The sequence below is a fragment of the Nyctereutes procyonoides genome, unplaced genomic scaffold (genome assembly GCF_905146905.1).
Source record: "Nyctereutes procyonoides isolate TBG_1078 unplaced genomic scaffold, NYPRO_anot_genome, whole genome shotgun sequence".
NCBI classification, from domain to species: domain Eukaryota; kingdom Metazoa; phylum Chordata; class Mammalia; order Carnivora; family Canidae; genus Nyctereutes; species Nyctereutes procyonoides.
In genome coordinates, this window is record NW_026575052.1 from 42,642,581 (window position 1) to 42,670,019 (window position 27,439).

Below are 27,439 nucleotides of genomic sequence, written 5' to 3' on the forward strand. Positions count from 1 at the left end.
CCTGTCTACACTGATCAACTCTTTTCTTAGGCCAGCTTAGACTAAGTGCCTCAGAAACCCATTTTGTGAGGTAGGAGTCTCATGTATTGGATCATTCTATCCATAAGGCTCTGCGTCTCAAACTTTACCATTAAAGTCTCCCCCCCTTTTTTTTTTAAGATTTTAATTCTTTATTCATGAGAGACAGAGAGAGGCAGAGACATAGGCAGAGGGAGAAGCAGGCTCCCCATGGGGAGCCCGGTGCAGGACTTGATCCCGGGACCCCAGGATCACGACCTGAGCCAAAGGCAGACACTCAACCACTGAGCCACCTTGTGCCCTTACCACTAAAGTCGCCTAATGACAGAACACCTTGTACACTTGGGAATCTGCAGGTGAAGAACACAATTTCATTGAAGTCTCATATTTCATCTTAAGCATGCATGTACATTTTTATTGTACTATAAATTAGTTTATCTTAGTAGAAGGGTCTTAAAGTAATGAGTTAAATCACAGGCAGACCTCACTTTACACATTTCCTATATGCATTACTTGAAGTTACTGTGGTTTAAATTACCTCAGTCTCCCTAACAATATGGTTTAAATTCTAGTTTCCACAGAATTTGAACTTTGAGTACTTACATAAAGTAATAATTACCTGCCCTTCGACTCACAAGTCACCACATAGATAACATACCTATATCATGATCTGTTACCAATCACAGCACTTCTTTGAAAGTGTAGTGATTGGTCATTAGACATCTGTTATTCACTTTATACACGGACAGCCAAGTGAATAGTTGAGTTGCTTCATTCTTACCTGGTGGTAAATCCACATGATATTTTACAAAAATGGAAAATCAAGAGAGAGAATTGGCAAATAAAGGTGAAAGTGCATTAATGAAACCAAAAGTGATATTGCTGGGAATGAAATTTGAATGAAACTTAAATGGGTCATAAAAGAGACATCTGCTTCTGGAAAGGCAGATATTCAAGACATCTGTGCAGCCAGAGGAACCTGGGGAAGATGAGTTTATCAACATGAATGAAGAAAGTGGTTGCGATGAGAATGAAATTGTCCCTGAGGAAGTGGCAATGTCAGAAAACTTCACATTGAAAGAATTCTGAGAAATACTTCACAGCTTAGAAGGCACAATGGATGAAGTAGTGGAAGCTGATGCAAACTTAGAAGAAAAGAATATGACAGTTCATTATGACATGGAAAAGATGCTTGCTCTGTATTGTAATTATACCATGAGAAGGAGGAAACAATTTAAAGTGCCTTTGGTAAGTTTTTACAAATAAATAAAACACTTTAATTCCCAATGTTTCTGATGTTTCCTGATAGTATATTAAGGGTGCCTGAGTGGCTCAGTTGGCTAAGCATCTGCCTACGGCTTAGGTCATGATCCTAAGGTCCTGGGATGGAGCCTTGCAGCAACTCCCTGCTCAGCGGGGAGTCTGCTCCTCCTCCTTAACCTCCTCCATGCTTGTACTCTGGCTTGCTCACTTGCTTACTTTTTCCTCTCAGATAAATAAATTTAAAAATCTTTTTTAAAAATAGTATACTAAATAAACAGTACTTTTACTATTTTTTCCTTTCCTTTTACATATGTAACTGTCAGAGTTTTTAATGTTTTGACAAAAATTGTTAGAGCATCAGCAACCATAATTTTTCTCATAGATTATTATGAACACTTCATACATTTTTTAAACAACTGATAATTTATTGAAATAGTTGGTCTAAGTATCTACAATAATATCTACAATAGTGACTTCAACTGTTCGATACCGATGGAAATAATCTACTTAATAATCTCTGAAGGACTATGCAAGTCAGTTTATGGTTTATGGATCCTTGTCAGGAGCCAGCTTTGGAATATCTTAGGAATCTTTGTACCTTCAGCCCAAGGAATTTTTCTTGTAGTGATTCTGAGTCTTGGTGGGCTTCCAAACTGGTTCTTTTACTTTTAGTATTGCTTTCCTTTCTGCCTCTGATCAAGTCAGCACACAGATTTTCCAGGGAATTTACATTTAGTGAATCCCCGCCTTGGATCTTACGGGAGTCTTTCTGGTATCTGTAAGCCATGGCTGTAGTGCAGAGCTTTCTGACCAACTTGTTCCCTGGTGAGAGCAAACAGCGGTAAGGCAGGAGCAAGTAGATCCCAGCTGTGCTGTGGCTGCCACCACATCTCTCCCTCAAAGAAGTGTCCAGACAGTTTTAGTTTCATACTACTATGAAAACAGAGGATGGCCTCTACTTAACTTTGTGCTTCCTAAAACTTGTAAGTAGAATCACTTTTTTGGAAATGCACACCAGTATATCTGGAGGTGTGCATTCCCCAGTGGGAGAAGCCCAAGACTGCATGTAGAGATAAAAATTGCAGTTCATGCTCTCCCAAGGTTTGCAGGAAGATTCTTTGTCTTTCTTACTAGGACACTCACTGGACCTTGAAATCTGTTTTTTATATGTAAATACCATAAAATGGGTGCCTGTTTCTGCTCCGATTTGGGACTATCACTTTGTTGAACTAGTATGTAAGATTCAGTTGATAAAATTTGACTCAACTTTTGTCTTTTGTGGGAAATATTTTTAAAACAGAAGCTTGAAAGTTTAAATAGATGATGGTTTCTTATTAATTGAAACTAGGATACTAAATATAGTCTTTCAAAAAATCAGTTAGACTTCATGTTAACTTCTTAAAATTTTAGTAACTACCATTTATGAAGTACTTTGTTCCAACAAAATTCCAAACCTTTAAATACATGTAAATACATAAACTCTCCTTTTGATTATACTGAAATTGGCTTATATATTTGCATAAATTAAGCTAAATGGATACTATTTTCTGAGAAAAAAATTATCATTTGATTTATTTAATGATTATACTTTTCAGCAGGTTTCGTAGTAATTTGACTCATAGAAGTCCTGTTAATATCAGATTTTCTTGAGATTTAAGTCAGAAATTGTGAAGCTTGTCAAGGACTCTGAATTTTTTTTTTTTTAAGATTTTATTTATTCATGAGAGACAGAGAGAGAGGGAGGGAGAGAGAGGGAGAGAGAGAGAGAGAGAGGCAGAGACACAGGCAGAGGGAGAATCAGGCTCCATGCAGGGAGCCCAACGTGGGACTGGATTCCGGGTCTCCAGGATCAGGCCCTGGACTGAAGGCGGCGCTAAACTGCTGAGCCACTGGGCTGCCCAAGGACTCTGAATTTAATGTTGTGTTGGTCGTTCAGAGTTCAGTGAACAAAGGTTTGACAGTAGAGAAGACAAAAAAGATAACAAGGCCTCATTTTCTTCTGTGTAAACTACAATTGGATCTAAAGACATTTGTGAAGGAAGAAAATAATGTGGCTCCTACACAGGTGTAATGATCAGATTTTCCAGGTTTGTTAAGTTCAGCTTAATTTCATGGTTGTTTTTTTTTTTTTTTTCAGTAACCATAATTTTTTTAAGTGTCACCAAATGGGATATAATTTCTATTCCTTAGTATGGCATACATTACCACAAGAGAAAAAAAAAAAAAGTTGTAGAGTTGAAGATCATCCAACCCATTCTTTATCGTTGGAGGATATAGTCTCTAACCGTCCAGGAAATGACCCTGGATATGTGGACTAACCTCTTGATATTTCCTCATCATGTTTGAATTAGAACCTATACTACTTTTTTGTTTTGTTTTGCTGTCTTTATTTAGTTTCACACTGTTACTTCTTTAAAAACGATTTGCATTATATCGTAATTTGTTATTTACTTTTTGCTTCTTCATATGAATCCATATAGTTTTCTTAACTACACATCATCAGGAGTTTTCATGTACATGCTAGGGTAGGTTGATGTGGTCAGTTTCTGTCATTTTTATTAGTATAGGCTCCACTGGATAGTCCTTCCACTACGAGTAGTATATGGGATAAATTATAAGCCATATTCGAGAAGCAGAATGTGCTTCCAGCACCACTTGTGCCCCCTGGTAAAGCTAGTCCTCATTCTAAGGTGGCATCCCTCCCATCACCCTGCCAACCGTTGCTTATTCATAAGGCAGAGTAGATTACCTAATGTGTAGGATTCATATTGTCATTTGTACCTCTTTTTAAATATATTTTTTACTTTTGAGATTCATCTAAAAGATACCTTTTTTTTTCTCCCTTTTCCATTAAATGGGCTTTTAAGAGGCTTTATCTCTAGGCCTAGTACAGTGATGGCTTGTATTCAACCCAGAGAAGAGCAAAACGCACATGTGCACATGGTATTCATAGGTGGCATGTTTCCCAGGATCTTGCTAAACCTCAGCTGCTTTCACATTAAAATATATTTTCTGTTCAGTAGAGTAGTTTCAGATGAAAACAATGCAGCTCTTGACCTAGGTGTATTGTATGTACATGTAGAATACTATAAAATAAAACTTCTGATTTTAGTATTTCTCTTGCATCTGTATGTGTAATCTGTTGTATCCTTTATTTCTCCTCTAATTTATTACCTCTTTATCCTTGTTTTCTTAATTGTTTATTAACTGTGATACAAATGCATTGAAGACTGATCATTTCTCCATTATAATAACTGAGGGCATGCAATTTTTTTTTCTATTCGTGAGAGATAGAGAAAGAGGCAGAGACACAGGCAAAGGGGGAAGCAGGCTCCATGCAGGGACCCCGACGTGGGACTTGATTCTGGGTCTCCAGGATCAGGCTCTGGGCGCTAAACCACTGAGCCACCGGCGCTGCCCAAGGGCATGTAATTTGGAGCCATAACATCTTTGGTTTGAATACTGACTTTTCCAGCTACTTAGTCTGTAACCATGAACAAGTTTTGTAATCTTGCTGTACTATTTTACTTATTTACAAAAGGAAGAAAATTAATGCACCTGTATTTAATGAGATTATATGTGTTAAATGCTTAGTGCAAGCCTAGCACCTAGCCAATATAATAACTGACTACTAACTATAACCAGCGTGGTTATTATTTTTTCTCTACATTTACAAGGTTCCTCCTCTGTTCCAGGTGTTGTCCTGGGTATTGAAGATATAAAGATGAAAAAGACACAGTCTTTGTCCTCAAGGATCTCATAGTCTAGTCGTATGAACCAACTTAGAAAAATTAAAATACCAACATAATACAAGAACTATTAACCTTGGCTACGTTTTGGGTGTTGAGGGACAGTTTTTTTCTACTTGAGATCTTTCATTCATTAACATAGATTACTTTTATAATAAAAACTAATTATATAAAAAAACTAATAACTATAATACACTGTAGTAGATGCTATTATTTCAGATATGCATACAGTGCTATAAGAACGGGAAAACTGATTTGTCAGGGAAGCCCTTGCATCTTAGCCTTATCATCTTCATCAGACTTTCCCAAAGTCTACTAAGGTACACATCTTTGCAGAAAGCCTGACCAAAATAATCAGGTGCTAAAGACTGTCCATGAAATGGACAGCTGTGCCACTTTATGTATTGCTGTAGCTGTGCCACTTTATGTATTGCTGTCTCTGACACAGCTGCTTTAACCTCCCAAGATTTTGCATTTTATAAGACTGCCTGTGTTTTTGAGTGACACTGAGTAGGCTGAAGGTAGAATGACTTTTAAACTTCATAATGGAAGACTACTCTTTGATATGAAAGGTATAGTTGCCTCTTTCATTTCTGTTCGTTCTATACAAGAACCGTAGGACATGACTGAAGTCTAGCCTGAAATGGGGCCTCAGCTTCACAGAATAAAGAGGAAAGACTTTGAAATCCCCCTGGAGTTTTGGTCAGCCTCTCCTTCCTCAGCCCTAAACAACTAGAAGCTCTTTGAGAGTGCAAGAACCAATCTGCATAATCCAACTTCCTGTGGCATCATAGACCTGTCCACTATGTAATTCGGGGTATGGGATCCCTGGTTTTTTTTCAAGCTGATGTCTATTTAGACCTAACCTCAGGATTTCTCATAGCTTGTTAACTTGCTTTTTAAGTAAATTTATCAACATTTTAGTTTATAACTTTCTGCTCTTACTCAGCTTATTTAAGAAGAATTGTCAAAAAAAATCAGTTATGTTCCCTAATGCCAAATGTCCACTTTCCTTATTGTGTTATTAAGCTAAAAGTAGAATTGTCTATAATTTTTTCCTTATCTGTTTTCTTAGCTTTCAAAGTAATTTGTGTTTAAAATGAAAGATGGATAGGCTTATTGCCATAATTTAGTTGTGTTGAACTGTTTGGCTGTAACTTTAGTGATGATGGAGACCAGATTTGTGAGCCGTGGGATCTGTTCTGCTTGGATCTGACAGTTGGCTGCATTAAATATCTTGGAGCATTTTCCTTTGCATGAGGGTAGGAGGTCAGGAGGGTGGGAACAGCAGTGGAAGAAAGCAACCCACTTGATTTAATGTGCTGCATTTGTTTACTGATTCCAATAACATTGTGCAGCTGTTTGAACAGCTGCCTTTTTGATTTCCTTTTGTTTACTGTTTAGGTTTATTAAGCTTGTCTGTGATACCTGTTTACTGTCTGCCCTTTAACTAACTTTCCTTCTTTATTAAATATATTTTAACATGTGCCAGTTTCTTTCAGCCCAGGCATGCTTTGATGGTTTAACAAAGTCACCTTTCTGAAAGAAAATTTTTTTAATTCTGTAGATCATTCTGAAGGTGGTTTGGTTTTGCTTTCTTGTTGTTCCTTAGCTTTATTATTTTTATTTATTTATTTATTTAAGATTTTATTTATTTATTCATGAGAGACAGAGAGGCAGAGACATAGACAGAGGGAGAAGCAGGCTCTCTGCAGGAGCCCGATGTGGAACTTGATCCCAGAACTCCAGGATCGTGCCCTGAGCCAAAGGCAGATGCTCAACCCCTGAGCCACCCAGGCATCTCAGCTTTATTGTTTTTAGTCAAATGTTTTATAATTTGGTGAATAAATTACTTTAAATCATCAGACTAACTATAAAGTACATGAATTTTGTTTTATCTACTTTCTGTGAACAGATTGGATAGGCATGTACATAAAACCACACGCAGCCAAAAGATTAATCTTGAATTTGTCAATTTTCTTATTTAGTCAATTTAGGCAGATTTAAATGCAAATTTATTCAGTATTATGGTAATTTTGTTCTCTTTATACAGGTGAGGGACTTGTCCGTTGCTTATATGCTGGTGACATTAACTTACCTCTATATTGGAGTCCTGGTTTTTGCTTCATTTCCTTCACCACCATTAACCAAAGATTGCATAGAGCAGGTAAGGCACTAGGTACTCTCTTTTTATGATTGTTTACACCTTCATATCTGCAAAGCAGCTGGGGTGAAATAGTAGCAAGTTATAATACCAGATAGACCTGGGTTTGAATACCATCTCTACTGTTTACTCTGCATGTGAACATTTAGGCACCTTCACCATCCTTTCTAAACTTCAGTTTCCTACTCCATTAAACAGTGTAATACATACACCACAGATTTTTAAAGAGACTCTCAAGAAAGCATACTCTACTTGCTGGCCCCTTGTGGTACTCAGAATAGATCATTTCTATTATGTGCATAGTATTTCTCTTTGTTTGGAAAACTGTTACTAGTGCTATTCATGAATTTATAAAACCTCCACTGAGGATACATCAGCCTCCTTATTTTCCAAGGCACAGATCTTGAAATGTCCTGGATTATCTGATGTCTTCACTCATCAGTCCTAAATGATAGGTCTCATTCATTTTTGTACAGTACGGCAGGCAGTAAAAGATTATGTGGCTGTTAAAAACCAAGGGAGAGATGGAAAGAATAGAAGAAAAGATTTTACAAAAATGGTTACACAAGTAGTATGTTCTTTGATTTGACCCATCATAACCTTGGGAATAGTACAATTTCTAGTGTAATGTGACTGACAAAATTTCCCACAAAAATAGTATTTTACAGATGAGTTTCTCTCTAGTCAGAAGAAATTTCTCTAATAGTATAGTAGAATATACTGTATGATTTATCAGGGATGAATTATAAGAGTTATTTCAGCATATTAATATTAGTAATGTTCTCATCCTTATAAGAGAAATAAGTTTGAATTATTACTGTTATGATAGCTTGAAATGTTCTTCTCTTGATTTCTATGATTCCAGTTCTTTGGCAGGCAGATGTTCACTGAAAATTCCCCTCATGCAAACAATCCCATATAAAACCCACTCCCTTGGGAATAGGAATATCTATGGTATTCACATTTGAAAGGAAATGAAAAAACTCTGAGTAATTAACTTTTCTTTTAGATGCCAAACTAAAATGGAGAAAATCATCAAAGAAAATAGAAATAAATCCTTTTCTTCTTAGTTATAAGCTATAAATAATAATGATTCTAGGTGATACTCTCACATTATTCTATAATCTGTAATTTGAAAGTATTATGATGCTTCAAGGGAGGAAGAGCAAGGGAACCAGTGAGGATCAAATAGCATTAAATTAAATTAGCCATCTAAATGTATTAAATTTATGCTTGTACCTTAGAGAGCATTTTTTAAAATTTTTTTTTAATTTTTATTTATTTATGATAGTCACAGAGAGAGAAAGAGAGAGAGGCAGAGACATAGGCAGAGGGAGAAGCAGGCTCCATGCACCGGGAGCCCGATGTGGGATTTGATCCCGGGTCTCCAGGATCGTGCCCTGGGCCAAAGGCAGGCGCCAAACCGCTGCGCCACCCAGGGATCCCTACCTTACAGAGCATTGTTTTTGAGACTGTGAAGGGCAAAGTTTCCTTTGTCATTGTTTCAATGTCAAATCAATTGCAGGCCAATACTTTTGTAAAAAAGTTTCTAAACACTTATTTCAATTTCTGTACTTAGCTTATTGAAAATAATAGTAAACAGTTTGTAGATGAGTATCGGTCCACAAACCACAATTTGAGTGGCATCTGTGTTCCAAATGAGCAAAAGACATTCTATTTTATAAATTTGTGTACACTGAATTGATTTTTAACATTACTTCATTATCTTTCTTCGATTAGAATTTTTTAGACAACTTCCCCAGCAGTGACATCCTGTCATTCATTGCAAGGATATTCCTGCTGTTCCAGATGATGACTGTATACCCACTCCTAGGCTATTTGGCTCGTGTTCAGCTACTGGGCCATGTCTTCGGTAACATTTATCCTAGGTAAGGGCTCTTCTCTTGACCAGCAAGATGTGCCAAGCAACAAATGACTGTGCAAACAGGTCATTTTAAAATGTGACTGATCCTTTTGCTGTAAAAATTTGCCTGATGAAAACGGTTACTAAGGATAGATCACAGGTGTCCTTTTCCCTGAAGAGCTGTAAAATTAGAAGCCGCTTCCTCATCTAGAATGATTTAAAGTTAATTCCTGCTGGTATAGTCATGTTAGCTCTCATACCAGTTATATTTATCATATGATCTGTTTGCCATAAATCCACACATTGCCAAGAAGTTAATAGAATATAGTTACTTGTATTAGCAATGTATGGCTAATGAGAAGTAACACTTTTATTTTAATTATTGGTTATCAATATATATTTGTATATTTATTAACATTCATGCATTTTTACTTAAATCATGGTTGTTTAGAATTGAAGGTAAGAAATGTAGCAAGTTTAAATTTCTATTTGCTTCTGTAGCTACTGCTGTATATTTTAATCTTACTGATGATGGGGCAGTTTTGAGTCCTTTTTAAAATCTATTCAAAGTTATTTAATCTAAGAGAAATTTCCATATATTGCTTCAGGGTTTCCCTGTAACTTCATTTTGGATTCCTGGTTAACTCCTACTCTAACATTAAATTTTAATATAAATTCACCCTACTAAAAAGTACCCAGTCCTAACCTATTTTATTTGAAATAAATGGTCTCAAATGAAGAGAACTTTTGGATAAAAATCAGTTCTTTAAAGTGAACCAATGCAGTCTGTTCCCTCATTAAGTAAATAATTACTATAAATATGTTGATTTAAAAACCAAAAACTTGTAAAAGCAAAAGTCAAGAGGTACCTCCTCTCTAACATGGACAGTAGCAACACCTACAGTTATAACATTGTTCATCTGGAAGGCTGGAGTTTAGTGCATATAAAATTCCTGTTGTATTTATGCCCTGTGTTGTATTGACATTCACCAAAATAAAATAAATACAGTGAAGTTGTAGATGAAAAAGTTCTGGGTAAATGAATTATTCCTGTTTTCTGCCATTATTTTGCATAATGGTGGCTCTTAGAGTGCTTTTTCCTCTTGGAAATAATCTGAAAGTTCCCTTTTGTGTTCAGATTACATTTCTTTCTTTACCAACATACTATATAATAACATACTATCATTTGTCCTACAGTTACAAGTGCTCTACTGGACTGCATATTTCAGAGCATACATTTTTGGGCTCAGCACTTCCTTTATACTCTTAAAGTTTATTGAGAACCCCCATAAACTTTAGTTTATGTGGGTTATATCTATTAATATTTAACATGAAAAATTAAAACAGAATTTTTAAAATATTAATTAACTTATTTAAAAAACAATAATAAAACCATTATTTGTTTAAAAATAACAAATTTTTTTCAATTGGAGTTCAATTTGCCAACATATAGCATATCACCCAGTGCTCATCCCATCAAGTGCCCCCCTCAGTGCCTGTCACCCAGTCACCACAACCCCCTGCCCACCTCCCTTTCCACTACCCCTTGTTCGTTTCCCAGAATTAGGAGTCTCTCATGTTCTGTCATCCTCACTGATATTTTCACTCCTTTCCCCTTTATTCCCTTTCACTATTTTTTATATTCCCCAAATGAATGCGACCATATAATGTTTGTCCTTCTCCGACTGACTTATTTCACTCAGCATAATATCCTCCAGTTCCATCCACGTCGAAGCAAATGGTGGGTATTTGTCATTTCTAATGGCTGAGTAATATTCCATTGTATACGTATACCACAGCTTCTTTATCCATTCATATTTCGATGAACACCGAGGCTCCTTCCACGGTTTGGCTATTGTGGACATTGCTGATATAAACATTAGGGTGCAGGTGTTCTGGCGTTTCACTGCATCTGTATCTTTGGGGTAAATCCCCAGCAGTGCAATTGCAGAGTCGTAGGACAGCTCTATTTTTAACTATAAAAATGACATACTTAATGAAAAATAATTGTTTCAAAAAAACTTTTGTTTTACATTTTCAAAACTTTCTAAGTTTTTTTAATTAATTAATTTAAAATTTTATACATTCATGAGAGACAGAGAGAGAGGCAGAGACACAGGCAGAGGGAGAAGCAGGCTCCCTGTGGGGAGCCCAATGTGGGACTGGATCCCAGGACCCGGGATCATGCCCTGAGTGGAAGGCAGATGCTCAACCACTAAGCCACCCAGACATCTCTTAGGTTGTATTTATTTAAGTAATTTCCACACCCCATTTGGAGCTTGAACTCATGACCCTGAGATTAAGGGTTGAAGCTCTTCCAGTAGCCAGCTGGGCACCCCAACATTTTCAAACTCTTTTTAATACCTGCTTTGCTAGTAGATTATTGGATTCCCCTATCTTCTGCATTCAGTCTGTTGTAATATGTTATTTAATTTAAAAGGGAGTTTTTTAAATTAAAAAACTTCAATTAATAAAGTTTTTATTTAATGGCCTTTTCAAGTTGTTATGGATATTTGATACTCTGCTGAACCTTAACAAGTGGTAGTTTCTTGTAAGTTAGTTGAATCAGCAACTCACTGATATTAAAACCTCCTGGTCTGTCTTATACTTTAGATCCTTTACCTATCGTTTTTATATCATGTTTAATCATTTGAAAAATATCATTTCACTGAGTTCTGCAGGTCTTCCAAATGTTGACACACTTCATTATATAATATCAAAACACACATTCATATTGCCAACCAGTTTCTTTTTTTTTTTTAATTTTTATTTATTTATGATAGAGAGAAACAGAGGCAGAGACACAGGCAGAGGGAGAAGCAGGCTCCATGCACTGGGAGCCTGACGTGGGATTCGAACCCGGGTCTCCAGGATCGCGCCCTGGGCCAAAGGCAGGCGCTAAACCGCTGCACCACCCAGGGATCCCCCCCCCTTTTTTTTTAAGATTTTATTTATTTACTCATGAGAGACACAGAAAGAGAGGCAGAGACACAGGCAGAGGGAGGAGAAGCAGGCTCCATGCAAGTAGCCGACGCGGGACTCAATCCCGGGAATCCAGGATGAGGCCCTCAGCTGAAGGCAGATGCTCAACCTCTGAGCCACCCAGCTGTTCCAACCAACCAGTTTCATTATAGAAGCTGTTAAATACTGGAAAACTGTCAAGCTCAGAGTGGCAAATGTGTCATCCAAAACTCTAGTTTTTATTTGAAAAATAAAATTTTATCATTGGCCACACATACCTTCCTTGAAGTGACAAAAACTCATAATCACTCATTTAAAAAAAAAAAAATGTCAGGATACCTGTGTGGCTCAGCAGTTGGGTTGCTGCCTTTGGCTCAGGTGCTGATCCCAGAATCCAGAATCCAATCCTCGAGTCCCGCATTGGGCTCCTGCAAAGAGCCCGCTTCTCCCTCTGCCTATGTCTCTGCTTCTCTCTCTCTCTCTCATGAATAAATAATTTTTTTTTTTTTAAGTCTTGTCAAGTACCCAAGTCTGAAGAACCACAGTCTGTCTTTCAAGTAAAAATAGCATTCCTTGGGGCGGCCCTGGTGGCGCAGCAGTTTAGCGCCACCTGCAGCCTGGGATGTGATCCTAGGGACCTGGGATCGAGTCCCACATCAGGCTGCCTGCATGGAGCCTGCTTCTCCCTCTGTGTCTCCTTCTCTCTCTCTCTCTCTCTCTCTCTGAATAAATAAATAAATAAATCTAAAAAAAATAGCATTCCTTGGGAAAAAAAGGGCTAGGTTGCTCCGTGCTCACTTGCACAAGTACTTTTCCTCAAGATAACCATTATACTTCACTGGGTAGCAGATATGCTGTATTATATATTTCCTAATTGATCACACAGAATAGTAAAAAAAGATGTGTATTCAAAGCATGAGATTTAGTAAAACTAATAATTTTTACTTTTCTCTGAAGGTCTATGTTTTTGAGTGTTTGGCAGTAAGGCATACAGTAAAAAATACATAGAGGTGCAACTGCCTCTAGCTATGCTAAGGGGCCAGCAGTTTTACCCACAATTGCTTTTGCAAAGCAAGTAATGTCTTTTATGATTTGAAATTAATCTTTACCTCAGTGACTTCCTGAAAGGGTATTGGGACCTTCCTTGGGGTTGGTGGTTATACTATGAGAACCACTTCTTTGGAAAATACACAGTCGTTTCCTTTTATGACATAGAAATAACAGAGGCCCAGCCATTGTCTCAAAGCTCTGGAGCAATTTTAAAGTTGAGTTTCTGGATAAATAGCAAGATCTGGAAGCCTGAATATCTTTGTAATTCATCAGAATGTATGACTAACTACTTATTTGTGTAAATAATTTTCCTCATTTTTGTTCTCTCTGTAATCTTTATCTGGGATTAATTGCCCTCGGATAACTTGGGCTCACAAGATTGCTTTGATGTGTAAATTTGGCTTTTAAGAATCATCTTTTTTGGGAAATGGAGTTATTTCTTGAGCATCAAATTTTATCTACATTTTTCTATTTATGGTAAACACTGAATATCTTTAAGTGGGTGAATCTGGAAAATGAAAACCTGCCCATTTTGCCTTTCCCTTAATATAAATTGTTACCTTGCTGTATATCTAGGATACTTATGTTTTTGCCACAAATATCTTTGTTAATAGCTTTTTTCATATTTTTGTTTACTGTCCTACGAATCTTTTTTTTTTTTTTTAAGATTTTATTTATTTATTCATGAGAGACACAGAGAGAAAGGCAGAGACTCAGGCAGAGGGAGAAGCAGGCTCCGTGCAGGGAGCCTGATGTGGGACTCGATCCCCGATCTCCAGGATCACACCCTGGGCTGAAGGGGGCACTAAACCGCTGAGCCATCCCGGCTGCCCATTCCTACAAATCTTAACCTATTCATATATTTGCACAAAAGGACCAGGGTCATTATGCCATCACCAGCATTGATTACTATTGATGGCTTCTCTTTTCTCCGCTTTTTGATTTTATTATCAAGTTTAAAACATTCTCATTTTGAAGATACTCATAATGAATTTTATTCTTGTATTAATGGTTATCATTTGCCCGTTTTTATTTTTTCCTCCAAATTCCCTCCTCAACTTCTAGCATTTTCCACGTGCTGATTCTTAATCTAATTATTGTGGGAGCTGGAGTGATCATGGCCTGTTTCTACCCAAACATCGGAGGAATCATAAGGTACAACCTATAAGGGAACTGTGTCCCTTCATGTATGGGTCTTTATTTTTATGCTTTTCTTGTTGATATTGTCCTCATCATTGTTGTTAATTTAATTGTACAAAGTTTTTGTGAGTACCTAAAACTGGAAACATTTAAATGTAGTTCCTCTTAAGGTACTCATTTTCTTCCATTGCACTGCTTCTTCCTGATTTTAGAAGCCTCATTATCCCTTAGACATCTTTCCCTTTCTCTTTTTCTTTTTTTCATCATTTCCTTTGTACCTTTTTCTCTTTATCCAAAATTTAAAAAAAAATTAATATATAATGTATTACTTCTTGGAGTACCTGGAGATCACTTATATTTGTTAAGGCTGTGTTGTAACTTTTTTTTTGTTTGAGAATAGTTGAAATATTTTTAATAATAGAAACAACCACTATGCTATTTTTACTTTTATTTAAATTTATTATGAGTTTAGGTAGGAATTTAGATCCCAGATGGCTCTTTACTTAATAGACTTTTCTTTAGTTATTAGACTTTCTCTAAAAATACTGTGATAGGTTGAGTAGATGAGGAATAAAGTTGTGATCTCAGATTCTCATGGAAGACCTAGAGGTTACGATGATCTGATTTCTCTTCCTCGACCTGTAGAACGCAGGGCTGAGTTACTTTTTTGAAACAAAAGGAGAGAGTATTTGCCCTGTGCTTATTGAATATAATGGATTTACAAGTTTCTGTTAAGCTGAGGATAGGGTAAGGGAGAAAAAAGTTCAGGTTCCTCTGTCAGTGTAGTGTTGAGGTATCTTTGATAATTATGCTGAACACCACAGAGGTACTCATCTGTTCTTATTATTAACAGATGCTAGCAGTCCTTCAAAAACTCAATGCATAATTAGTTTATAAAAGATCAAAGATAGGAAGCCTATATCTCCATATGTTTCTGAGGAAATAGCCACAAACATGGAGACAAAGAAGAACTATGGAAATTGGAGAGATGAATAAAAAACTCTGTCAAGCAGATGCTATAAAGATGAACAGGAAATAATATTTTATATTAACTTAGGAAGTAAAATGTTTTCAACTCAAATGCTTTATGTCAGCAACAGTTGAATAAAAAATAACTTTGTTGCAATATCAGACTGAAGAGGGTTTAAATTATACTATATAAACCTTAACTGTAAATCAGATAAAGCAAAATGCAAGGTTAATATTAACCCAAAAAGTTTTTATTTTGCAGGTATTCGGGAGCAGCATGCGGCCTGGCCTTTGTATTCATATATCCATCTCTCATCTATATAATATCCCTCCACCAAGAAGACCGTCTAACATGGCCAAAATTAATCTTTCACATTTTCATCATCATTTTGGGCCTGGCTAACCTGATTGTTCAGTTTTTTATGTGAAATACTCAAGGTCTTCTCAATATCTTTCATGGCATTTTGAACTTTGAGAACAGCTCCACATAAATTCACTTGTAAATGCTATTGTTGCTGTAATTCTAAATGTCTTCCTAAAATCATTTTAAAAGGGGGGTCGGGGAATAGTAGTCCATGAATAAGTAATTTGGATTAGAGTGGAGAAAGGAGCAAGAAGAATGACCTTTGTCTCTTTTCAAATTTACCACCCCTTCATTCTCACTGTCTTTTCTGAGTAGAAGTGTATGCCCTTCGAAAAAATGCTGGGTTTTGCTTTTTATGGATATAAGGTGGGTAGGTTTATTTTGACTACAGTAAGGATTCTCAGGGTATCACAGCAACTATTGCCAGATGCTATTTCTGTCTTATGTTTCAGTGTATTCACTTTCATTTTATTGCTTGCTAGACCATTTCTGCAGTTTATCCAAACATGTATTGTTTGGGACAGTAAACCAAATACCTCATTTGTAAAAAGAATTCTCCATGGCATCAGTGTTAATAGAGTGAACTCTTAACTGCATCCTTTATCTCTATTTAAAAGAGAAAGAAAGAATGTCAGTAGGGGGGCTCTTTGGTCATGAAACTTAGACAAAATAAACAAACTAGGAGAGTTTGTTGCCTCTGACTTCTTTTTTCTAATCTAGTACTAGTAATTTAGGTCAAAATGCTAGCACCCCCAGCCAGATTTTGCATAGGAACCAATATGATTGTCTCCATACACCCAAAAGGGCTCTTTTGCTATTTGAATCCTTTAACATTGCACAGGATGTCATGACAGTACCAGTGGGGAAGCATTTAGGAAGCAAGTAACTGTCTCAGGTACATGAATCCTTACAAGGGAAAAGGGAAATGGAGAAGGGGCCAGAAGAGTGAGGCCTCCTGCCCAGTATATTGTAAGGGGTTGAAATGTTTCTTTACCACAGGAAAGGACTAATCCTTTTTGAGGTAAGACTTGCAAGAAGGGGACCCCCACCACCACCACCCCCACTGCCTTACTTGTTAACTGACAGGGTAGAGATTAAATCCCATAAGAAAAATCTCTTTGGATCTGAGAAAAGGATTAGGGAATCTGGATTCTTGAAATTAACTCTCCTCTTTTTCATTCAAACTAAAATCTAAACCCAAATTCAAACCCATGTCTTCCGACTTCATGTTCAGCTTGAAAAGTTAGATTTCTCTGATTTTAGGCTAACGTTAAAAAGTATATTTTGTGGGACACCTGAGTGGCTCAGCGGTTAAGTGTCTGCCTTGGGCTCAGGGTGTGATCCTGGAGTCCACGGATCAAGTCCTACATTGGGCTTCCTGCATGGAGCCTGCTTCTCCCTCTGTCTATGTCTCTGCCTCTCTATCTCTCTGTGCCTTTCATGAATAAATAAATAAAATCTTTTTTTAAAAGTATATTTTGTTAATACACATTCCACATTCTAGGGTAGTGTGTAGATTTATTTATGTTACTTTCTATTTCTGAGAAGGACAGGCAAAATGGTTTTTGAAAGACCGGTGAGGGGCACCTAGGTGACTCAATCAGTTAAGCATCTGCCTTCGGCTCAGGTCATGATCCCAGGGTCCTGGGATGGAGCCCCACGTCCTCCCGCTGAGCTGGGAGCCTGCTTCTCCTTCTCCCCCCTCCTCTGTCTGTCTCTCTCACTCTCTCTATCTCTCTCTCAAATAAAATCTTTTTTAAAAAAGAAAAGAAAGGTGAAATGGTCTTTTCTAAAGCCTGGTAAAGAGCCCAAAATTTCAGACCACCCATAATTTCTTTGAGTAAAAACTTCTGTCTATTCCATAGACAGGTGTATGGAAAAATCATGGTATTTCTTAAAGTTCTTTTTGTAAAAGTTTCATGAAAATTCTCAAGCATACTCAAAAGTAGAGAAAATAATAGGATAACCCTCCCACATCCCCATTCCTTATATTTAGTAATTATAAATCTTTTTTTTTTTAATTTTTATTTATTTATGATAGTCACAGAGAGAGAAAGAGAGAGAGGCAGAGACATAGGCAGAGGGAGAAGCAGGCTCCATGCACCGGGAGCCCGATGTGGGATTCGATCCCGGGTCTCCAGGATCGTGCCCTGGGCCAAAGGCAGGCGCCAAACCGCTGCGCCACCCAGGGATCCCAGTAATTATAAATCTTAAGCTGTATTTGCTTCATCCGTTCTTTTTTTTCTTTTCCACTGTAATATTTTAAAGCCAACCTCAGACATTATGTTATTTCATCTTCACAACCATTAATATGCAGTAAATGGAGCCAGGCTCAAAAGTTTTTGGTTTTTTTTTTTAAGATTTTATTGATTCATGAAAGACACAGAGAGAGAGAAAGACAGAGACACAAGCAGAGGGAGAAGCAGGCTCCCTGCGAGGAGCCTGATGGAGGATTCGATTCCAGCACCCCAGGATCATGCCCTGAGCCAGAGGTAGATGCTCAACCACTGAGCCAGCCACCCAGGTGTCCCTGATTAGAAGATTCTGCAATAAGTGTCTGTATCCCTATGATAACCTCTTAGAGTATACACGGAGGAAATGTCTCTATGCTTGGGAGCTCCTGCACCTTTGTGACTTCAGTCTTACTCAGAGACATAGGAATCAAAAGTTACCTAACTCCTTAAGACTAACGTTTAGTCCCTATTTATCCCTAGTCCCCTCTCTCTGAAAACTTCAGAAACAGAATTTTCATTTATTTCCTCTTTTCAGAAATATACTTGAAAGTTTTAACACATGGAAAAATAACTTGGTATATCTTTGTCCATGTAATAATCAAAATGAATATGACAGTGCATTATTTACTGAACTAAGAAGGAATGTGGATATTTGTTTTTTTCTTTAAAAGACTTAATAAGGGCATCCCTGGGTGGCTTAGTGGTTTGGGGCCTGCCTTCAGCTCAGGGCGTGATCCTGGAGTTCCGGGATCGGGTGCCGCATCAGGCTTCCTGCATGGAGCCTGCTTTTCCCTCTGCCTGTGTCTCTGCCTCTCTCTGTGTGTGTCTCTCATAAAAATATAAATAAAATCTTTAAAAAAATAAAAGACTTAAATAATTTAGAACTTCCAAAATCCTACATTAGGCTTATACTGAATGATTTTGCTTTAAGTTTCTTTTCATGAAACTGATGCCTTTGGCTCATTTAGCTTGGCCAGATGCTGTCTATGTGAGTGTGTATGTCCTGGCTCATACATTGGAATGATGAGATATGAATTCATTTGGATCACATTATAATTTTAAACTTTCTCTACTTTTGCCTTTTCGAATTTTCTAATTAAATTTGTTTTACTTATTTTACTTTACCACTCTGATGTATGTAGCTAACCTTAGTGTCTTTGAATTTTGCTGATTTAACACACAACTGAGGACATTATAAAATTTAAAATGGCTTATTTAGAGTTTTCCCTAGAAAGTTTCGATGAAAATAGATTATGCTCATATTGGACCAAAAAGATCAAAGAAATGCCCTCAGACATTTGATACCTGCAGATAATCATCCAAAATCAGTTTCCCCATCACACCCAAAAAAATTATTACAGTAAAGAATGAATTTACCCACAAAAAGGGACTGTATTAAAAGGAAAAACTCACTTTACTCACATTTTGCAATCTCTTTTGACATTCGTTTCCATAAATAAACTACTACATTCAGTGCTTTAGAGGAGTCCAAGGTATGTGAGATTTCATTCATATTCTAAAAGAACTTTAGTAAAGAACTAGGTATGTAGTTAACTATAATACAAGGGACCATTGGAAAAAATAAAACCCCTTCCAGTTGGGATCTTCAAGAGAACTGGCAAAAAAAAAAAAAAAAAGTGGGGTAAAGCAGCAAGGACCCATTTTCAGACTCCTAATAACTCCAAAATTTTGGATATTTGATACATTCACCATCATATGAGATCATGTAAAGTATAATGGCTTTTATTTTGGCAATTATAAATTACTATTCTAAGTATTATATCATTATAAATAATATATTTTTCTAAGAAATTTTGTGAGAAGTATTTAACTGCTTCAGTATACTATTTATTGTTCTCTTTGCATTTTTAAAAGTACATTATTCACTTCTCCGAATCTTGGACAGCAAAGCACAGTTGCTTAATAGGGGAAATAAGTAGTAACATATTGGGCAATGCAAATGGATTCCATAAAATTTTCTCTCCAAAGACTTGACTTACTTAACTATCAGGAGTCAAAATGTCAAATGTTTGAGTTCATTGATAAAAGCAAAAAGTATTGGTGCTGCGTGTTTTCTTTACAAAGCACTGACCTTATTGCTTTTTAGAATTTGGTGGTGGCAGTTTGTTTTCTTATCCCAATTTGAATGTCCCAAACAAAACCTAAATCTAGTTGACACTTAAACAATAGAATGTTACATTAGTTTGTGATCCAAAGTGAAATGCGCACAAGGCGGTCTGGCTGGCCCGTTTCACAGCTGACTGCCCACTTCACTTCAGATTATGTAAACACGTATTGCAAAACAGCCCTGACGGGAACCTCATAACCTAAACAGCATTCTCTGAAATGTAATTTGTTGTCTTTTTATATAAAAGAAGAAATTAAGTCAAAATTATTTTGAAGAAAAACAACTCCGGGATTTTATTTAATTGAACTTTACCAGGAAATGCTATTATTGCCAGTAGCACTGACGTCAGGCCAAAGAGAAGCTGTTACATATTTCCACAGGGTCAAGCTTCTCTAACGATTTAGTGCATGTCACATCAAGTCACTGAGTGCCGCTTCTGTCACCTTTGGCAGCAAGGAGACCTCCCTTAGTGTTCTGTTTTGGAGAAAGGTATGTACTAGGTTATGTTAACTAAAATCTAAAATGATCACCCCTTTCGGACAATAAACTGTTGTGATCGCTCCCTGCAAAAATAATACAAAATGAATGTGGCACTTGAGGTAAGTGTACTTCAACTTCTGGCAAAGAGCTAGGTGTCTTAATCTTCCAGAGCCACTTAAGGGCAATAAAGAGCTCCAATTTTCTGCCTTCCCTAAGTAAAGTTTATTTTTTTCCTCAATATCATTTATGTATACTTCCCTACTCTTCTGCAAAGAGAAAATAAGGCTGTCTTTTTAAAAGATTAAAAACTTCCCCGGATGCGTATTCATTTTGGGCCATAAAAGTAAGGATTAGGATTGGGATTTGAACTGGAAATAGCATACTCTCTGGATTTTTCCTCCTTTGGCCCTCACTTGATCCCAAGTGATTCAATTTTATTTGGTCATAGAAGATACAATATATTATTAAGTTAATGAGAGAGATTCGACTTTAATGGAAAACAAATTATTATTTTCTAAAAATTTTTTCTGTCAATCCACCCCCACAAAATAAATAAAACGAACTAGTTTGGTCAGAGTCAGGATTAGGCCCTCAGTAAATGTTTAAAAATTTACTGAATGTCAAACCCTGTGCTAAGCACAGAGTATAGAGTAGTGAACAAACTGGATGTGACCCTGACAGTTTAGCATCCTTTGCCCACCCTCCTGTGTACCAGCAGCTGGTCGTTTTCCTTAAGTGTCACTGAAACACCATGCATTGACCTTTTCCTTCTGCTCTGTCTCCATTGAAGGCTGGGATGTAGCCACATCATACACATTTTCAAGAGATAAGTATAGGATAAGTGCAATAAATGCAACTTTATGGGGCCCCTGGGTGGCTCAGTTGCTTAAGTGTCTGCCTAAGACTCAGATTGTGATCCCAGGGTCCTGGAATTGAGCCCTGCATCGGGCTCTCTGCTCATCCCAGAGTCTGCTTCTCCCTCTCTCTCTGCCTGCTCCTCTCCCTATTTATTCTCTCTCTCTGACATAAAATCTTCTTTAAAAAAAAAAAATGCAACTCTTTGTTGCATGATTATCAAGATAAAACCTTTTTTTTTAAAGATAAAGTTTTTTTTTTTTAAAGATTTTATTTATTCATGAGAAACAGAAAGAGGCAAAGACACAGGCAGAGAGAGAAGGAGGCTCTTTGCAGGGAGCCCGATGTGGGCCTCAAATTCGAAGGCAGACGCTCAACCATTGAGCCACCCAGGCATCCTAAGGTAAAATGTTTCAAAATCCCTGGGTAATCACAAAGTTAGATAGACATGTGGACAAACTGCAAAGGGACACAGGAGAATGAACATGGGTGACTTGCCGAGGTGATGGGATTCTAGGTAAGTCATTTCTATCCTCACTTTACTAATTGCATAACATATATTCTAAAGGGATGTCTAGGAAAAATAATGGAAAAGAAGGCTTGCAGAAATGAATCTACACTCAACCCAGGAAGAGCAACCTACAAACAACCCTTGGAACAGGTGAGAGAGAGCTTTTATTATAGGGGCAGACCCAGGTTTTGAGGGGCGGGAAGTTTATATTATTTGGAGTTCCCTCGTAAGGAAGTACATGCAAAATTAGGAAGGCAGCCATGCAAAGGAGGAGCTGGGACTTTAGCTGCTTGAACTTTAAACCATCTACAAACTATTCCAAAGATGGGGCAATTAAGAGGCTGAAGGAGGTATAATGAAGAAAAGTTTTGTGCCCTCCAATATGTCAAACAGTTTCTTGGCTATCTTTGAGAATTCTTTTACCAAGTCTGAGCTTCTATTTCTGGAAGTGTCAAACAGGATTTAGCAAAGTAGCATGGAGTACATATGCATTAATGGTTTACTTGGAATCAAAATAGGACTTTATTTTTTAGATGAGAGTTTTTACTTGGGTAGATCTTCAGTGTTTTTTTGTTGTCGTTGTTGTTGCTTCTGATTTTTACAGAGATTAAAAAGTACAAAGAATACTATTTAATTGTCCAATGGCTATTTAACGAACCTTAGGGATGAGAAGCTTTTTAAGAGCTCTTGATGTAAGAAAACACGCTATCCAGAACAACATTTATTTACTCTGCTTTATTCCAAAAAGGATCTATTTCTACTAAAGTAAAATCTTTTTTTTTTTTTAATATTTATTTATTTATGAGAGAGAGAGAGAGGCAGAGACACAGGAGGAGGGAGAAGCAGGCTCCATGCCGGGAGCCTGACACGGGACTCGATCCCAGGACTCCAGGATTGCACCCTGGGCCAAAGGCAGGTGCTAAACCGCTGAGCCACCCAGGGATCTCCTAAAGTAAAATCTTTTTACTTGAACATTTTTTTAAGAAAATAAATTAGAAATTTATGATACTCCTTAAGTCAAGGAAACTAAAATGATTCAAATAAATTACTCCTTGGTACCATATCATCATCTTTTATTATATGTAGATAAAGCCTAATTCAGTGCAGTAAACTTTTACTGATTGTTCTAGATTTGGAAAGGCAAACAGAGTCATCCTCCCCAGTGCTACCAGAATCTTGTATTTACTATGATATTGATTATATTCTTCACTCCTACAATCATTCGGTGCCCCAATAGGAAAAGGTCCAGGACCTTTGTAGCAGACAGTTCTCAGAGGAAAAACTGTGAATAAACACGAAGAGAAAAAAAGTTCAGAGTCGAACTAATGGATAACCTCAAAAACATAATGTAAGTGAAAGAAGCCAGATGCAAAACACAACATATTTTATGGTTCCATGTATATGAAATGTCTAGAAAGGCAAATTTAGAGGAACAGAAAGCAAACCAATGACTGTCTGGAACCATGTGTAGGAATAGGGATTCAACATTAAACAGGACCTTCCTAGGATGACAGTGTTGCAAGGTTGCAGAGTTCTTGTCTCCACAGAGTTGAAGAATGAATCTCGCAGACAAAAGGATTAAGTAAGGTGAAAGTTTATTAAGGGTAGGTGAGAACCCAAAGGAAAGCTCTCTAGGGTAAAAGAGGTCTCCAACCAGTTGCCACTGAGGGCTTTTATGTTGGGTCTTATTATATAGAACTGACCAGAGAACTTGGTAAATACCTTGCTAAAACATTTAAGACAAACAAGGTGGATTTGTAAATATTATGAAAATATCTCATCTATATTTAGAACAAACAAGGTAGATTTGTTATGTTCCCTTCTCTCTAGTTAATATCTTGTCTGTAACATTTCTCCACATCTGCAATTTCTGTGAGCCAGGTTACATAGCCCCCTGTATGACCCGAGTCATGTTGTCTGCTACCTGTCTCTCCCTACCTTGCCTCACCTGTCCCTTACTCAACAGAAATGTTCTAAAAGTGGATTGTGGTAGTAGTTATACCACTAAATAATTTCAAAATCATTGGATTGTACCCTTACATTGGTTGAATCCTATAGTATATAAATTATCCCTCAAAGCTGTTAAAGAAAAAGGTTCAAATTTACTAGCAAAAAAAAAAAGAAAAGAAATTGTAAATGCTTTCTACTTGACAAATATTAAAATAATAATAATATTAGTACCCTGACAAAGGTGTAGAAAATGGACACTCAAACATATGTAGTAGTTATAAGAGTGGGCACAGACTTCCTATATGTTATATGGCAATAGGCACCACAGCTTCAAAGTGAGCCTTTGACTCATTTCCAGGAGCATACTCTAATGAAATAATTGGACAAGTGTTGACATACACACACACAGATGTTCATCTTCCTATTCTTTGTAGTGAAAAAGTTAGAAACAACTTTAATGTCCAATGATAGGAGGTAAGTCATGGAATAGCCATCTAACAGAATACTGTGTAGCTATTTAAGTGATGCAGATGTATAAATGTAACATCAAAAAATGTCTCTATGAGTGAAGAGAGATTACAATTAACTATAGAATTAAAAACACATATATAAATATACATTTATACACATATAAAGGGCTAGGATTTATATAAAATATAAACATTAGTTACCTCTATGTGCTAGGACTATTGGATATTTTTTATTACTTTTTGTTTATCTGTATCTTCTAAAGTGTTCAAGTAAAACATATCATGTTTTATGAAGACAGCAATAAAGGTTTTTTCTTTAAAAAAACCTTTCACCGGGATCCCTGGGTGGCGCAGCGGTTTGGCGCCTGCCTTTGGCCCAGGGCGCGATCCTGGAGACCGGGATCGAATCCCACGTCGGGCTCCCTGCATGGAGCCTGCTTCTCCCTCTGCCTTTGTCTCTGCCTCTCTCTCTCTCTCTCTCTGTGTGTGACTATCATAAGTAAATAAATAAAAATTAAAAAAAAAAACCTTTCACCAACTTCTCATCACTTAAACTAATTTTAAGGATCCCTTTTCATAGTAATAAAAATCCATCAGACCCTCACACCAATAAACCTTTCAGCGTTTATTGATTGATAAAAATAATGGCAAAAAGCTGCCATAACTTCTATACCACTTGCTTAGCTTTGAATATATCATTATAATATCACAAAACTGTAAACAAGTATACACACACACACATATATTTCAGGCTTATTTATTCAATCTGTGTTGTAAAACTCTTTGAAACAACTCTGGTCTGCAGGTTAAGAAGGACCAACCTTAGTACCCAAGGCTCTTCTAATTAAAATCTTCATTCCTTTCTAACTTCACATCACACCAGTTCATACAAAACTGTTATTCCTTTTTCCTTTGTACAGGCAACAAGCTTTTATCTTTCAATGCATTACTTGAAAATCAGCCCTCCTAACTCTCTCCCAGATAGTTTAGGTGCCTCCTTTTCTCTGTGCTCCAGCACTTCATACATGATTTTATTATAGCGTTTGTCACACTGTATTGTAATTAATACTTTTTGTATGCTTCCCCAGCAGCATGAAGAACTTTATCTCCACTGGGTTTTTAGCACACTGTCTGCAACAGAAGAGGTGCTTGCAATAAATGTCTAGGGATGAGTGCATGGAAAAAGACCCAGTCCTTGCCCTTAATGCTCTCATAGTCTGTTTAGGGAGATAGATCCATGCTTAATACATGAGTAGTCCTTTAATAGAAGATGTGAATGAGTACACAGGAGAAATAGTGATTAATTTTGACTGAGTGAAAAAATAAAAAAAAATTTTTTTTTTTTGACTGAGTGATTAAGAATTGCTTCCCAGGGATCCCTGGGTGGCGCAGCGGTTTAGCGCCTGCCTTTGGCCCAGGGCGCGATCCTGGAGACCCGGGATCGAATCCCACGTCGGGCTCCCGGTGCATGGAGCCTGCTTCTCCCTCTGCCTGTGTCTCTGCCTCTCTCTCTCTCTCTCTCTCTCTCTCTCTCTATCATAAATAAATAAAAATTAAAAAAAAAAAGAATTGCTTCCCAGAGTAGGGTCTATTTGAGTTAGAGTTATTTTGACAAGTGGAAAAAGGAGAAAGTATGAATTAAAATAAACAAAAAACCCTGGGGTCTTTGATAGGCTTGGAATTCATTCTGTAAAAAAATAGGGATATCTCATCAGTTGCTCCCTGAACTTCCAGCTCTCAGCCATCCCTAGTACTAGCTGGGCCTGATTCCCAGTGCTCCAACCTCCCTTTCTTCTCATCTCCTTGTCAAAAACTAGTGACAGCACAGACAATAAATTTCCTTGTTAGGGTGCTAAATTGGCACTCTAATTTGGCAGAGAGTTTGCTTACCCGGCCAGATATATGGGTGGTAAGAAAAAGTACTAGGTGAGGCACAGAAGAACTGGTTTCTAATCCTGGCTTTATCCTAGACTCACTGAGCAGATTAACTGTATGATATGCAGAAGTTAGATTCATCCTCAGTTTTCTCTTTTCCAAAATAGGAGTGGTTATAATAGTATTTCTGTTACCTAACTCATATAGTTATTTAGAAGAATTTAGAATACTGTATTTGAAAACACTTTATTAAACTGTGATACATAAATGCTTAGTTTTAGGATTACATTTCTGAAAATAATTAATGGATTGGGGCAGACTCCTGCTTGAGAAGAGAAGCATGGCAGTGGGTTGGGAAAAGCAACCTTGTCTTGTGCAATCAGATCAGGGGTTTTCTTTTTTTAAGGATTTTTTTTTTATTTTAAAGATATTTTTTTAAGATTTTATTTACTTATTCATGAGAGGCAGAGAGAGAGAGAGAGAGAGAGAGAGAGAGGCAGAGACAGAGGGAGAAGGGAGAAGGGAGAAGCAGGCTCCATGCTGGGAACCTGACATGGGACTTGATCCCGGGTCTCCAGGATCACGCCCCGGGCCAAAGGCAGTGCTAAACTGCTGAGCCACCCGGGCTGCCCAGATCAGGGGTTTTCAAGTAAATTTGGGTGGTAAAATATCTGGGTATCACAGAAACACAAAGTATTGGTGTATTTAACTATGTCACCCAAATCAGGACTATTAATTTTTTTTTTTTTTTGGCAAAAGTGTGATTGTATAACCTGAATAGAAATAAAAAGGAATGGAGATACCCTACTCCCCAGTTCTTGCCTCAGTCTAATCCCAAAGTAGGGTTATTTGAGCTCTTACCCATTGTAGCAGTCAGGGTTCTCCAGAGAAATAGAACCAATAGAAGAGAATGGAAGAGAGATGCCTGGGTGGTTCAGAGGCTGAGCGTCTGCCTTCAGCTCAGGTCATGATCCTGGGGTCCTGGGATCAAGTCCCACATCAGGCTTCCTACATGGAGCCTGCTTCTCTCTCTGCCTATGTCTCTGCCTCTATGTGTCTCTCATGAATAAATAAATAAAATCTTTAAAAAGAGAGAGAGAGAATGGAGGAGAGAGGTGGTATTTATTTTAAAGAATTGACTCATGATTGTAGAAGCCAGCAGGACTACCATCTGCAGGGAAGTTTAGCAGGCTGGATATTGCAGCATCAGGGTCTAAAGGCAACATGAGGGCAGCCCAGGTGGCTCAGTGGTTTGGCACCATCTTTGGCTGGGGGCGTGGACACCATCGAGTCCCACGTCGGGCTCCCTGCGTGGAGCCTGCTTGTCCCTCTGCCTGTGTCTGCGTCTCTGCCTCTCTCTCTCTCTGTGTGTGTCTCTCGTGAGTGAATAAATA

The 27,439-nt window shown here is 37.4% G+C and overlaps 1 protein-coding gene across 6 annotated transcripts in view; it reads left to right on the forward strand.

Moving 5' to 3' along the window:
* The window catches only part of SLC38A9 (solute carrier family 38 member 9), an 88,157-nt gene extending 71,926 nt beyond the window's left edge, over positions 1-16,231 (forward strand). For all 6 annotated transcript variants that reach the window (XM_055331647.1, XM_055331653.1, XM_055331648.1 and 3 more), the window contains 4 exons: positions 7,084-7,197; positions 8,935-9,083; positions 14,135-14,224; positions 15,441-16,231. In XM_055331647.1, the coding sequence (XP_055187622.1) occupies positions 7,084-7,197; positions 8,935-9,083; positions 14,135-14,224; positions 15,441-15,606 (519 nt within the window). In that variant the 3' untranslated portion in view covers positions 15,607-16,231. The remainder of the gene's footprint in view (positions 1-7,083; positions 7,198-8,934; positions 9,084-14,134; positions 14,225-15,440) is intronic.
* The last annotated feature ends 11,208 nt before the right edge of the window (positions 16,232-27,439 follow it).